The sequence below is a fragment of the Monopterus albus genome, unplaced genomic scaffold (genome assembly GCF_001952655.1).
Source record: "Monopterus albus unplaced genomic scaffold, M_albus_1.0 scaffold111.1, whole genome shotgun sequence".
In the NCBI taxonomy this organism is placed as follows: domain Eukaryota; kingdom Metazoa; phylum Chordata; class Actinopteri; order Synbranchiformes; family Synbranchidae; genus Monopterus; species Monopterus albus.
Genome location: NW_018127991.1, coordinates 696,662 through 712,632, shown reverse-complemented (window position 1 = coordinate 712,632; position 15,971 = coordinate 696,662). Strand labels below are relative to the sequence as shown.

Here is a 15,971-nt window from a genome sequence, read left to right as displayed (position 1 = left end):
AGCTTTGTACTCCATCTCATCACCTGATCTGAATGCAAGAGAGCAAGCACGCAGCATGTGGCATGCCTGACTGTTTATCCAGGGCTTCTGGTTGGGGAACCTCCTGACTTGGGCACGATGTTGTCAATACAAGTACTAATGTACCCGGTCACATACTCAACATAGTCCTGTATGCTGACAGAAAAGTCCTCCAAGGTGGCTGCACATCCCAGTCTGTCCAGGTAAAACAGTCCTGGCAAACTCTGGACACCCTCAATCTCTGGGGTCCAGAGTTTAACTTGTTTGGTGACAGAGATTGTTTGTTTCAGTCTTTGTCTGTAAGCTGGATACATGAACAAAGAGATGTGATCAGAGTGTCTAAAGTGGGGGGCGGGGTGCAGCCCTGTATGCACCCCGTATGTTACTGTAAACATGATTCAGAGTGTTCCTGCCCTGGGTGGGAATCTTCACATGTTGGTAATATTTGGGAAGTACAGTCCGTAGATTGCACCGATTAAAGTTGCCTGCAGCGATAAATACAGCATCGGGGTGCGCTGTCTCTAGTGTGCTGATGATGTCGTGGAGCTTGCTGAGAACTGCTGTGGGATTAGCTCTTGGGCTAACATACACGTTAGCCAAAAACACACTACTATATTCTCTTGGTAGATAATAGGGCCAGCATTTCAGCACTAAAAACTCCACGTCTGGTGAGCAGTGCTTATAAACAGTCCATATAGCTCCACACCATGAGTTGTTGATAAACAGACACACACCTCCCCCTTTGGCCTTACCAGAAGCTGGCGTCTGGCCTCCTCAATGCCCGGAGTGTGTTTGTAGCTGAATGGCGGATTTCTGGGACTTTGTCTGACAGCCAGGTCTCGGTGAAAATCAGGCTGCAGCACTGTCTTATTTCCTGTTGCGTTGTAATCCTGGCTCTTAGCTTGTCCAGCTTGTTTTCCAGAGACGGTACATTAGCTAGTAAAAGGCTGGGTAACAGTGGTTGGCTAGCACAAGTTTTTAGACTAGAATGGAGCCCTCCCCTCTTGCCTCGCTTGCCTCTCTGTTTCCGGTGCGCTTTCCTGGTGTTGGCTTGCTCACTCGAGCTCGGTACTTCGGGACCTTCTTGGGGGTGGCGGTGATCATGGCGGTGGCGCACAATGAACTGTATCTCCAGTGGTATGAAACCAGCAAATTCCAAAAGGCAGTTTGAGTTGGCGATATCCAGCAGTGCCTGTCTGTTGTATGTTAGCAGTGCATGACATTTGTGCCCTGCAGAAAGAGCGAAAAACACACAAAAAAAGAAGAAAAAGCCGGCAAGTACATCAAATACATCTGCTGCGGAGGGTGCCATGTTGTCAGATGGATAGATGGGACAGATGGGAGCAGCGTCCGGGTCCCTCTCTGTCATAACTTAACCAGGGCTGTCACTCTTTTCCCTTGCCGGCATTGCACTGGACCAGAATATCCACACAGCTTTTTGCTTTACCAAAAATCCGAGAAAAGGTATTTGAAATGAGTTGTCTGATTTTTTAGTAGCTCTTCTCTGGTGAAGGTAATCTGGGATGGGTTGCAGACTGACAAAATAAGGAAAGACAACACATGAGTGCTACTAAGGCAGCCATATGCGACGCCATTCTTCCTGCATTTTAGTAGTATTCACTTACATAGTTTAATTAGAGACCAAGCTACAATAAGTTAACAGGTTTGCCAAACAGAAATGTAGAAAGAAAATGGCTGTTGGCTCACCAGCTCCAGCAGTTCACCTAACGCTGTTACTATATTCTCCACACTAAGCTCCCTGAACCAGATCTGTTGCAACAATGTGGATTTCTCACACTGACCTTTACACCTCCTTCTTTCCCTCTTTGTGCTTCAGTTTTACCTCTTATTCTTCTAATGTGCTCCTCCATCTCTTTTGTCTTTTCTTAGGTTTGTGTCCATCCTCAGCATCCATAGCCTCCCCCACTTACTGTGTTGAAGCTCATAAGGCGTGCTCTGATGATCCCCAGTGCAAGGCCTTGTACCGGGGCTTGGCGCTGTGTGCAGCAGACGCTGCGGTGTCCCCACTGGGGGACCAGGCAGCAGGCGAGTGTCTGGAGAGCCAGGATGCTCTACTGGTCAAACATCCTGCTCTGTTGACCTGCAAGTGCCCGCGTGACATTCGCACTGAGGAGCAATGCCTGCGCATATACTGGAGTGTTCACCTCCTGCAAGGTCAGTCAGGGAAGGGCATACGTGAAAGTGTGGATGTGGGCGCATATACAAAGCTATTTGCACATTGTAATTTAGGGTTAAGTGATTATCCAACTTAAACCACATTAAACATATGTTCTGCCATTCACACCTCACTGCATTATTTTATTTGTAGAATTATGAAATATTAAGTTGTTATTTATACTTTACCACATCAAGAACATGAGTTGTTCATAAGAAATTAGATTTTTTTTCATTAGTCAATTGATTTTCTATATCCATTTAGATTATACATGAATGTGGGTGAAGTTAGTGTTTCTCCCTGAATGCAAAGAGTCTGTGGCAAAGTACATCATGTATAGGTCACAAGCTTATCATGGGATTTAAAGCTACACAAAACAATATTTTGGCTGCACAGTAATGTGAAAAAGGCCACATACACTTTAAAAACTGAATTATTACCAACTCTGCAGCTCCCCCCTCTGCTCTACAGAATGTTTTTGTGTTTTTCTGTTCTTTACTGTTTTGGTTCAGTCTGACTGATGTCGCATCAGGGCAATTGCGAACACATTAGGTGTTTTTATGACACCTGAGCCACAGGTGTGCTGTAAAATGATAAACGTGATATTGAACTTGTTGTGGAATTCTGCTTCCAAGTAGAAAGAAAAGATTTCTGCAGAACTAGGGGCAAACCACGCTTTCTATAACTATCACTTGGGGCCTCCTAGCTGTTTAGCAGAAGATAGAAAGCCTCACTTTGCAGAACAAGGTTGGCATTATTCTATATTTTGTTACTGTCAACAAATCTAACGAAAATGCCGAGGCCAGCAATGTGTTAGTCTGTCTCAGTACTTTCCAGCTCCCTTGAACTGTCCAGTTATTCCTCTGGAGGACGTAAATAGTTAAAAACACCTCAGAAATATACATGTTCCCCTTAAATAAAAGCTTGCCAATTTCTTTAAAATGCTGGACCCTGTAGTTTTTGAAGACAAATTTTACTAAGGCAGTGCATTTGTGGGAACTATTTTCAGCAGTGGATTAATCCCCATTTAGTGCCCTGGAGAGTATGTGGAGCAGCAGGACTGAGGGATTGAGCCAAAATAAACTCCAATGCGTCTGTTCATAATAATGAAGGAACACATCATCCAGTGTAACAGTGTGGCTCAATGATATGTTTTAAATAGTCTGTGGACAACAATAGTACTCTATGGTCCAACAGTTCTTTAGACAGATACACACATTCCAGTGTTAGTTTGACTCTGTACATGGAATTTGTTGACAGGAAGAGATAATTAAAAAATTACAAGCAAAACATATTTTATTAACTAATCATGTTTTGCTTGTAATTTTTTAATTTGCAAATTAACTAGTAGTTATAGCTATCAAATAATTGTATTGAATTACAAAGTGTAATATTACCCTCTGATATGTAGTGGAGTAGAAATATAATGTAGCAGCACAAATACTTTCTAAAAAGGAAGGTCAATGACTGTCTAAACAGATGTACTGCATGTCCCCACAACTTGCATAATACAGGTACTCAGACAGACGCACCCAAGTCATGTTTGTATAGCTGTGAAGATATTCACTAATAAAATGTGTTCTTTAGCCCCTTACCCTGACCTCAGCCATGACAACTAAATGTCTAACCCCAACCCTGATCTTAACCTAATTCTAACCTGAACTCTAAAATCAAGTCTGAAGCTGCAAACGGCCTTCTGAACATAGGAGGACTGATCAAAACAAAACAATGATATTTTACTAAAGTGTATCCACACAACCATAGACAGACATACACACACACACACACACACACACACACACACACACACACACACACACACACACCAGCATATCTGGAATACTGGTGTGATGTGTGCAATCATAAGTGAGCTAACACTAGCAGACCAGCAGACTCCTCCTCCCCTGTGGCCTATTAGTCAGTGGAGCATTAGTGTAATTACACACTCTTCAGTTCCTAACGCTGCTAGGCTGCTCTAGTGTGTCATTACCATAAATATATAGCCTGGAATAGGATTTACATACATAAACACTTTACGTGCTATTACCTTCTAGCTAGAATTTGTACTTTGGAGTGTGTTTAAATAACTTGCAAGAATAAACGGTTCGTCCACTAGTCAATCAAGATGCTGCTAATGGGTTTCACGTTAGGACAAAAGCTGCCTTCAGCAACATGAGCTCATGGTGACTTTGGATTTGCTGTGCTATCATTCTTAACTGATCCTTTATTGTGTCCACAATGTGTAGATTGTCTATGCTATCATAAAAACGGTCTACTATCATTGAAGTTCCCTTTAAATAAGCACCATAAAATTGTAATTTAAATGGCACACCTGAACTGTACCTAGAGCGACTCATCAGATTTTAGGTACTGAATTATCATATGAGCTTTGAGCACTACTTCTGTTACTTCCTTTTACCCAAGATTACTGTACACAGTGTTATGGTTTGGGATCACACTTCCTGTTTTGTGTGCTTATTTTGGTTTGGATTACTGGTCTGTGCCACCTCACCTGTCCCAGCTTTACCTCGGTTCTAATCATTGCTTATCATTCTTACCTGTCACTCCATATCACCTGGTTCTCTGCACATATATACTCTTCCTTTTACCTCTGTTACCTGCTGGTTCATTGTATGTGGTCTGTTGCCTGTTCATCCCAGCAGCTACGCTTGTCATCTGTATCCTGTTTATTCCCTTCTCCGGTTTTCCTGTTAACTACCCATTGTTTTTGTTTGCCTGAGCCCTGGACCTGGGCTAATTCTGCTTCCAGCCTGACATGTTGTTTTTTGTTTTTGGTTTATGTGCTTCCCGGATATTTTCTGTTTGGTTATCCCTGTGAGTTGGCTTGTTTTGTAAATGATTGGGTTGAGTAACTGTTTGCTTCTGTTGCACTTCCTTCCTTTTTTGTTAAAAACCCCCATGAATTACATCCCTGCTCCCGCATCTGCTCTTTGGGTCCTACCTAGCCAGTAATCCTTAACACACAGCTCTGTCTTTGACATGACTGTCACATGTAGCAATCAGTGCCAGCACAGTCGGGGTTGTCTGAGTCAGACACAGCTGGGCAGTTGTTGTGGAAATCCTTCTTATGTATTCGAAAGTTGCTACTTTTCTGCAGAATCTATAAACCCAATGTGATGAATCATCTCAGGCTTAACCATGGTGACAACATGGAGAAAACATTGTCAGTGTTTTTATGACCAGGATTCTTAAATGATCTGGTTCTATGCTTTACAGAAAGTATAAAAAAGAAAGAAGACAAGAAAACACATTCAGTATAGGTTTCAGTGTATCCCTACTTGTTTGTGTTTGTTGCCTCGGGCCTCTTAGGCAATAACCCAGAGACCTGGAGTGTCATGCCTTCACAGTGAGGCTGTGGAAGCCAATTAATAAAAATTAAAGGTCAAATGCAAGATAGTTTTACTTAATCATGCAGTTTCCTCATCTAGATTACTGCCACCATAGGGTTTAGGGGTGCCCCATTAGGCACAGGTTGCAAATCTAACCTGACTGTATCAGTTGGATCAATTGGTATTTTGATGAGCAGTAATGTTTTTTTTTCTCCTGTAACCACTTCACTTAACTACCTCTACATAAGGGCTTGCATACAGGTGACCACATGTATTGTACAAAGGTATATTATAATACCAAAAACAGGACAGGGATGAGCACTAGAACATTCACAGCACCCCCAAGGACTGAATTGGTCAGATATCCCCTTGTTGGGCCTGTGACACACCAAGCCGACAGTGTTCAAACAGTTGTCTCTGGCATCTTATTAACTGCTCTATTGTGCATGTTGTGAAATCAAATTCTTCTGGGCTCTCCTGACCCTGCATGGGTGACATAGTCGAACCACTTCTCTCTCCATTATGGTCCCTGAATAGGAAGGTGGTTGTGGACTCGTAGTTAGATAGACATAGATAGAGACTTTATTGTCATTGTAGTAGGCAGCTCTCAGCAGCCAGCAGAAATAAAAGAATCAAAATAAAACAAGATAGTTACAATGTAAATATAAGCAACAACAATGATCCCAACAGCAAATATATACAATGGCATATGTGTACAGTGGTGTTTGCATGATGGAAAGCAGTGCAATGCAATGTACTAGTTAATGTCAGTAGGATGTAAGGTGCTAAGTGCATTAGCAGCAACTTGGGGGGAAATGGGGTGGTGGTGGGGTGGGAAACAGGTTGGTTATTACAGTCTTCAGTCTTTTGCAGTGGTGGGTGTGTGGAATTGGGTATGTGTGTGCGTGAGGGAGGGGGGTGTAACACAGGCTACAGCTCTGGGGAAGAAGCTGTTCCTTAGACTGTTAGTGTGTGTCTTCATTGTCCTGTATCTTTTTCCTGAGGGCAGGGGGACAAACAGTCTGTAACCTGGGTGGGTTGAGTCCTTAATGATGATGCTAGCCCTCTTGTGTAAGCAGCTAGAATAAACTATTTCCAAATTGGGGAGCTGAGTTCCCACAGTTTTCTGTGCAGTCTTGACTATCTGGGCCAGGTCTCTCCAGTTCTCTGCAGTGCAGCTGGTGTAACACACTGTAACACATTGTTCAGGACCAAGTCACTGTGTGAGCACCACTCAACAAAGTGTTGAACCTCCTCTCTGTATTGTGTCTCATCATTCCCAGATATCAGTCCAACTATAGTGGTGTCATCAGCAAACTTCACCATAGTGTTGGAGGAATGGGTGGGGGTGCAGTCATGGGTGAACAGGGTGAAGAGGGCTGGACTGAGGACACAGCCCTGTGGTGCTCCTGTATTCAGGATGAGAGTGGATAATGTGCAGTTGCCCACCCTCACATTTTTTGGTCTGTTAGTGAGGAAATCCAAAATCCAGGAGCAGAGTGTGGTGGTTAATCTCAGGTTGTTGAGCTTGATTACCAGTTTGTGGGGGACTATTGTATTGAAAGCAGAACTAAAATCAACAAATAGCATGCTCCAGATGGGTCAGGCTTGTATGAAATGCAATTGTTAGGTACATTAGTGCCAGTCAGTCAAGTTGTTCAAGATATATTTGTTACAGGCTGAAATATGTCAACATAGCTTGCAATGAAATTTGGTTCAGACATTCATGGACCCCTTAAAATAAATCCTACCAACTTTAGTGAACTCCCTTTAGCACCACCCAAAAATTGACATTTATTTGTTTTGGCTGACATTTTTCAATGGGCATTGGATGGATTAAAATGCACCAGTATTACATACAGTTATTCTCAGAGGATGAATCTGTCATGATTCGGTTCCGCTGCTTCCTGTCCAGCTTTTATTTTGACGTTACTTCCTGTTTTTGTTTCACCTTAGTTTCGGTCTTTTTACGTTCTTCATCACTCACATTGGTTTCACCTGTTTCGTTATTGTTTACACCTCTATTTAGGCAGCGTCCTCCCACCAGGACGCTGCCAGATTGTTCTAGACCCCAGCTCTGACTTTCCAGCATTTTCTTCGGTTTTGGTATTTTGTGTTTCTGACCCGGACTGTTACCTTGGTATATTCGTTTCTGCTTTGCCCTCTTGTCTCGGACTGCCACAGTGTATGATATCGGACTTCCCTCTGGACTACGTATTTTGGATCACCTCTGTTGGATGTGTTTGCTGGCTCTGACCTTGGACTGTTAAGGACATGAGTTTTGTGTTTTCACCGTGTCTCGTATGGTTTTGTTTAGTTTTAGCTCTCTTATTAAAGAGACGGTTTTGTTCAACACTTCCTCGTCTGGCCATTTAATTGAGTTCACCTAACACTTTTCGGCCACATTACGCGTGCTGTTTCTGACAGAATCCTGATCGCTCTGCTGAGACTCTGACTTTTTATCTAGGACCACCAGCCGGTCAGAGGTTTTTTTGTTTGTTTGTTTGTTTTTTTTTGTCAAATACTTTGCAGGTATTTGGTCACAAACCAAATAATGATGTTTCCATAAGGCTCAGCTGCACTGGTTCTGCCTTACATCACAGCTACAGAGCCTATGTATGTAGCTGGCATATCCACACATGCCTGATGTGAACCACCTCAAAAGTGTAACTACACATTGTGGCTGTCACAAGTGTGGGGATAACATGTTGAGACACAAATAACTGTTGGATTGGGCTGCTTGTATTTTCACCTCAAAGTTTTGAAGATGGTGGAGTTTGATAGTGAAGACAATATCAAGGAAGTTAAAGAAAGGCTTAGTAATCTGTGAAGCCTTTGCAAAAGCAAATCTGCTTCTCATCGTGGTCACTGCTCTCTATTACAGTGAATAAAGGAATGTAAACATGGTGATTGCATGGAGGAGGTCTCCTATTCAGTGATGAGATAAAGTGAACCTTTCCTTTGAATCACCGAGTAAATGTAATGTAAACATACCTACTGTGGGAAGTATAATTAAAGCATGCCAAGGCAGGGTTGGCCAATTCCAGACTGGAATTGGCCACCCCTGATCTAAGGTATCTGCAGTGGATTCAGAAAGTATTCACATCCTTTAAATTTTTCCACATTTTATGTTTCAGTCTCATCTTAAAATTGATTCAGTTCTTTCTCTCTCTCTCTCTCATAAGTCTACACACAGTACTTCACAATGACAAAGTTGACAAAGGCCAAACAGGTTCTTGGAGTGTTTCATTTATTTACTAAAAATAAAAGACTGAAATATCCCATTTAAATAAGTATTCAGACCCTTTGTTATGACATTTGCAAATTGAGCTCTGGTGCATCCTACTCCTACCGGTGGTCATTTAGATGCTTCCACAACTTGATTAGAGTTCACCTGTGCCTAATTTAATGCATTGTATATAATTAGGAGTGGCACACACCTGTCTATATAAGGTCTCACTCTGATGCTGTACATCAGAGTGAAAACAAAGCTGTGAGATCGAGAGAACTGTCCAACAGACCTGCAAGACAGGATTGTGTCAAAACACTGATCTGGGTAAGGATACAAGAACATTTTGGCAGCATTTAAAGTGCCCAAGAGCATCATTCTCAAATGGAAGAGAATTGGACCTGGCCGCCCAGCCAAACTCAGTAATCAGGGATGAAGGGCCTTGGTCAAGTTCAAATTTACTTTATTGTCATTCAACACCATACATATTACAGTGCATAGCAGAACAGAATTGCAATTGCACCTAGCTCCTTAGGGAATGTAAAAACAGCATTTAAAGTTATTTAAATAGGAACATAAACACAAACGCTATGAACAAAAACCTATACATATTATAAACAGACAATAAGTCATCAGGTTGGATGAGTGGACGATACAGTATGTAGTATAAACTGTGCAAAACAGCAGGTTCATTGCTAAATGGAGATGGCAGAACCTTACAGAAGGACAACCATCAGTGCAGCACTCCACCAATCAGGCCTCTATGGTAGAGCAGCCAGATAGAAGGTGTTCCTCACTAAAAGACACATGACAGCCTGCTGGGAGTTTACCAAGAGGCACCTGAAGGCCTCTCAGACTATGAGAAGTGAAATCCTCTGGTCTGATGAAACAATCACTGAACTGTTTGGCCACGATTCCCAACGGCATGTGTGGAGGAAACCAGGCACTGAGCATCACCTCACTAATACCATCCCTACAGTCAAACACAGTGGTAGTGGCAGCATCAGGCTGTGGGGATCCTTTTCTGTGAATGGGACTCAGAGTCAGGATAGAGGGAAGGATGGATGTAGATAAATATAAAGCAATTCTGAGGGAAAACCTTCTTCAGAGTTCTCAGCATCTCAGGATGGCAGGTTTACATTTGAACAAGACAACAACCTGAAGCAAAGAAAACACAGGAGTGGCTTCATGAAAACTCTGTGAAAGTCCTGGAGTGGCCCAGTCAGAATCCAGGCCTGAACCCAACACAGCATCTCTGGAGAGACCTGAAAATGGCTGTGCACCAACTTCCCCATCCAATCTGGGTGACCTTAAATGATTCTGCCAAGAAGAATGGAAGAAATTTCCAAAACAAAGGTGTACCAAGTCTGTCATTACTGCAAAAGGTGCTTTAACCAAATACTAAGTGAAGGGTCTGAATACTTACGTAAATGGGATATTTCTGTTTTTTATTTTGAATCCATTTTCAAAACACTCAGAAAACCTGTTTGTGCTTTATCATTGTGGAATATTGTGTGTAGATTGATGAGGAAAAAAAGAAAATGAGCTGAATTCGTATTGAGTCTGAAACATAAAATGTGGATAACTTGAAAGGGTCTAAATACTTTCTGAATCCACTGTTTGTAGATAGAGGGTATCAGACATTTTACAGGTGGGGGGCATTCTCTAAAGTTAGAAAGGAAACTAATGAAGGCAAGCAAGAACAGTAAAAATTTTCAAAGTACGTAGGCAGTTCTTTTATTCATGGACCCTTCTGCACTGCAGGGGATGCAGGGGGGAGGTCTTTGCCATCCTAATGAACTTTTCTGAAGTAAATGTCAATTTGCTACAGTCAGAAAATATACCACACAAATCTAAAGATAGAATAGACTATATCAGATATTCATTTCCTTGTCACACAGAGCAGCATGCTGGTGAGGCCAGCTTAACTATGTTTGATGTGCTGCTAATAATGTTGGACATATTTATAGGAATGGGTGGTTTGAACATACTGTTAAGTCTGTAGAAGACTCATGTTTGCACTTGCAATGTTCTTATCATTGTAGGATTATCCTTCTCTGCTGTGCTCTACACTGCCTATTGTCATTTTACTTTTCTGTGTGTCACTGCTTTCTGATACAGCACCTCCAAAAACTGTTATCTTTTGATGACATAACCAATCAGGATCACCTTGTCATTGTAAAGGAAAATGTTGCGGTTTAATGGCATCACACTTTCCTGTCTCAAACAGCATTCGTTAAAACTTTTATTTTTAATAACTGAATGCTTACTAAATCTTTGTCTATTTACAGAACCTCAACTATTTTTCAGAAACAACCATTGTATCTGGTTAAAATGCATCATCAGGTCAGAAATTTTCTGACAAAGTAACTCCATTAATCAACTATAAAGTTAATGTGTTAGAGCAAAATATTTTAGGACCTGGTGTATCTTTTTCCATCAAAATATATTGGCTCCAGTTTTTCCTGATCTGAGAGCTGTGTGAGAGCTAGCATGGGATGAGTACTGTGCAGAAGTTGTAAATCATATCAGATAGTTTAAGTGGAAGGAAATGGTCCATTATTGTACTCCATGACCATTGCCTCAGAAGAGTCGTTCATTTAAGGTTTGAATTTTATCTTGGGGTCTCTAGCACAGTTCTAGACTTGATTGCACTTTTAACCTGCTACAGTGTTTTCTCTTGGATCATTTGTTGTAAGAAAGTAGATACCTGTTGTAAAATTCCCCAAGGTTCAATCCTAGGTCCTGTTCTTTTCTGTTTATATATGAGTTTTAGTTGTTTTCTTTAGTTTGCTCTTTCTTTTTTTACTTTTGCCCAGAAAACTTTTCATAAATGACCTACAAGTCATTGTTAGTAGGCGCATTTTCATCATTTGCATTTTCAAATTTACCTTCATACTGGCTTTATAAGCACAATTAACATTACACAATTTCTTTCTTTAATTTTTTTATTAATCTTTTCAGAGCAGTTCACGACCTCATTCAGATTACATGGATAACCTTGTCACAGTGCATTTGAGGGAGGTCACATGGAGTTTCGTTGGTGTTTTTCAATTTCCTTTTGCTGTTTTTTGCTCGGTTTTATTCTTTGTTATTTCTGAACAACTGTGGATCATATTGTAAAAGAAATAATTCTTTTGTTTGCCAATGTTTGTGTGTGGTCCATTTCTCCAGGGGAGGATGAGTTGGAAATATCTCCCTATGATGACACACCTAAAGATACTCGCATGGCCTCCTTAGTGGCAGGTAAAACAACTGTGAAATGTGCATGCATGCACCACATGCGTGCGCACACACACACACACACACACACACAGAGTCACTCATGCAGTCTTTGTTATGATTAGGTAATTTGAGGCAGTGTCCATCACTGTCTCACATGGAGTATTTAATGGCAGATATCTCTATAGCTCTGTCTTACCAGTCACACAGAGGCATCCCAATAAAGCAGCTCAATGAATTCCTAAGCCTCAGACATGATAATCAATATGTATCAATCAATGAAAACATTGTAACTAGTGACCAGGGACCTCATTTTAAAGCTGTGCTTAGGATCCATAAAACAATGTATATGTGCACAAAAAAGAAATGATGTAGGCCAAAAAGTATTATGATTTATAAAAGTTCCACATAATTATAAATCATAATCAACTTGAGAATCTGATCTTATTGGTGCGCTGTGTATTCTGTATTTTAATACCATTTATTTCATTTATTCTCCTTTTTGTTAGGTTACTGTTAAAGTCAGTGATATATTTACTTTTAGTTTTTTTAGGGGGGGTTCAATGTACACTGTTCAGAAAAAATTATGAACACAAATCACACATTGGATCTTGATGAAGGAATTATTCAAGTTGAAAACCTTTACTTCTTCTGAATAAAATGACAGTAAGTAGCACCAAAATCATCAACCGAAGGAGGCTGTATTCAAAATCACACTGAAAATCAAATTGAAACATTGAAACCACATCCAAGTTGTGTGAATTTCATCAGGACAACTCATAATGTGACTCAGAAATGTGTGTGTGTGGCCCTCGTGTGCCTGTACACACTCTTGACAACATCTAGCCATGCTCCTGATGAGTCAGTAGATATTGTCCTGGGGAATCTCCCCCCAGACCTGGATCAGGGCATCAGTGAGCTCCTGGACAGTTTGTGGTGGTACTTGGTGGCATCAGATGCCCTGATACATAATGTACCATAGGTGTTCGGTTGGATTTAGGTCAGGGGAACATGGAGGCCAGTCAATGGTGTCAATGCCTTCATCATCCAGGAGATGCCTACACACTCCTGCCACATGAGGCCGGGCATTGTCCTGCACCAGGAGGAACCCAGGGCCCACTGAACCAGTGTAAGGTCTGACAGTCGCTCTGAGGATTTCATACCGGTACCTCACATTCAGAGTACTATGACATTGAGGTCTGTGCGGCCCTCCAAGGATATTCCTCCCCAGACTATCACTGAATGGACATCAGGCCCCCATGCCACCCTCATGGAGTCTGGTCAGAAACATGCACACCAGTAGCTGCTGGAGGTCATTTTGTCACAGGGCTGCTCCTGTTTCTCCTTGCACAAAGGAGCAGACACCGGTCCTGCTGGGTTGTTGCCCTTCTTCTACACTGTCCAGCTCTCCTGGAGTAACGGCCAATCTCCTGGTATCTCCTCCATGCTCTTGAGACTCTGCTGGGAGACAAAGGAAACCTTCCTGCGACTGCACGTATGGATGTGCCATCTTGGAGTAACTGGACTACCTGTGCAACCTGACTGGGCTGCAGGTACTGCCTCATGCTGCCAGTAGTGACAAGGACACCAGCAAAACACAAAACCTGAAAAGAATCAGTCAGGAAGGATCAAGAGGGAGCATTTGTCTGTGGCCACCACATGGAAAACCATTCTCTTGTTGGGGGTTGTCTTGCTTTTGCCTCTTCATTGCACCTGGTGTCGCTTTTATTCGCACCAATGCAATGAAACTGATTCACAATCACTTGTGCTTCTTAAATGGACAGAATGATGTCCCTGAAGTTCAACTGACTTGGTGTTATACTGTGATGATTAAGTGCTTCCTTATTTTTTTGAGCAGTGTATTTTATGGGATGGGTAGAAAGGAAGGATTATGATCATTAATAAAGTGAATAGCCATATTTCTTTAAGATAAGAAGGCCAAATTTGAAACCCACTGTCAGTCCCACAGTTATCAGTTTTAACCCACAAATGATAAGTACCGAATAAATCAACGTGATTCCACAAGTCTTCCTTCTGTAAAGCTTGCTGTATCTCTGCCCTTACTGCACCCTGCTCTGCCACTTAATGTTTCTTCAGTGTTGATCGGGTATGTTTTTGGCAATATGTCAAACTTGTAGTACCACACAAACACAAATATCACTGGTTCAATGAAAAAATGACAGTAGTACATACACTGCATTCTGCATCATTTAAACAGTCTTTACTTGGTTATTGGAGCACTTATTAGTAGTTTGAAGCAGTATTGTCTTTTTTATTTTTATTTATTATTGTTATATATTTTGTTTCATGTAAAATCTAATTTATAAAATTACATTTCTCCCCTTACTGTACTGAAACTGAACCAAGCCATAATTTTTGTGTACTGCTACATTCCCACATACTGTGCTTTTTCTTTTTCCTCCCTTAAACATTGTGTAAAATATAGCTCCATAGCCCCAGGTCCCCAGTGCAAAGATTAAATACTAATATCTGTAATATACACTTTTTGAGCAATTATTGTATAAGGCATGGCTTTAGTATTTCCCTATTTACTCCTTTCTGCACACACATTTTCTTTTTTGGCTAATGTGACTTTCCCTCACTCATTCAGCTTCATCTTTGATGCAACTGGATGTTGAGAACCAGTGCCTGAAGGCAGCGCAGGACTGTGGCTTGTATGAGAAGTGTGGTTCCTTGCGATCAGAGTATGTACTGGCCTGCACCAAGCGGGTACCAGGGTCCAACCGATGCAACCAGCACAAGTGCCATAAAGCCCTCCGGCGCTTCCTGGACCGGGTGCCTGCAGAGTACAGCTTGGGTGTCCTCTTCTGCCCCTGCACCAACACCCTGTGTGGTGAGAGGAGGAGAAAAACCATCGTACCCTCTTGCTCCTACCAGGAGATGGAAGGGCTGCAACCTAACTGCCTCCACCAGCAGAGCTTCTGTCGCCGAGATGACCTCTGCAGGTTAGGCATAAAGCCAGACAAATGAATAGGGCTGATTCTCTCTGTACATTCTAACACTTATAATAGCTGTAAAATGTCATTACAGTATATGTGGCAGTCAGATTACATAATTATTGTGAAACTGATAGCAGTGTTATGTACTGTAACATTGCTTGCATACGGATTGTATCCATGTTTGTGTGAATATATTTTGTAATTATAGTAGTATCTCCATATCGTTCAATTTCCTTCCAGCTCTGTTCATGAACTGTAAAATTGTGTTGACTTTAAAAAATATGATGAAAAATTGAGTATTTGGGTGATTTAAATAATCAAGAAATATAGTCTGCTGTCTCAAAATGGTGGTGCAGGCTATAAACAGATTGTCAGTGGCTAATTGATCACCCACAGCGCTGCCTAAGAGTCACAGTATTAACACTTAGCAGCAACATAATGTATATAATCACAGATTTTTTTCTGCCATGGTGAAGCTTTTTAACTCAATTAGCAGTAGTGTCAGAGAGTAGTTATGCAAGTGTGAAAATTCAGAGATGTGCTAAATTACTCCAGTAAATTTCATGTAGCTACCATGACGTCTGCTTCCCATCAGTGCCTGAATCCCAGTGGCATGTGTTGTGAAGGTCAGCGTATCTGTTTAGGAATCTCCAACTCATTACTTCCTCAGCACTTAGCACTATGAAGGTGGTTTGCTTTTGGTCCACCTTGCCCATTCATGTGTCAAAAGTCAAAGTTGAATTCTATACAAATAAATATGGTGGATTTACTTTGCACCTCTGAATGGATTTGGAGATTGTGGATGTTGCACTGCAATGAATAAATTTCATCAAAATTTCACTCTTTTGAATGCTGGCCTGACCAGGACTTTATGATGATGATGATAATTATATTTAGTGTGCCATGGTTTGATTGCAGTTTTAGAGGCTTTTCTGCCATATAATGTTTAATGTCCAGGGAAAATAGTCATACTTAATACAAATGTGTGGATATTAAAAACTGACAAAAAATGGTAT

The 15,971-nt window shown here is 41.4% G+C and overlaps 1 protein-coding gene across 1 annotated transcript in view; it reads left to right on the top strand.

Annotated features, from left to right (window-relative positions):
- The first annotated feature begins 1,006 nt into the window (after positions 1-1,006).
- gfra3 (GDNF family receptor alpha 3) overlaps positions 1,007-15,971 on the top strand; it is a 29,661-nt gene continuing 14,696 nt past the window's right edge. The window contains exons 1-4 of the mRNA XM_020611272.1: positions 1,007-1,155; positions 1,856-2,193; positions 11,948-12,019; positions 14,607-14,961. Coding sequence (XP_020466928.1) covers positions 1,007-1,155; positions 1,856-2,193; positions 11,948-12,019; positions 14,607-14,961 — 914 coding nt within the window. The remainder of the gene's footprint in view (positions 1,156-1,855; positions 2,194-11,947; positions 12,020-14,606; positions 14,962-15,971) is intronic.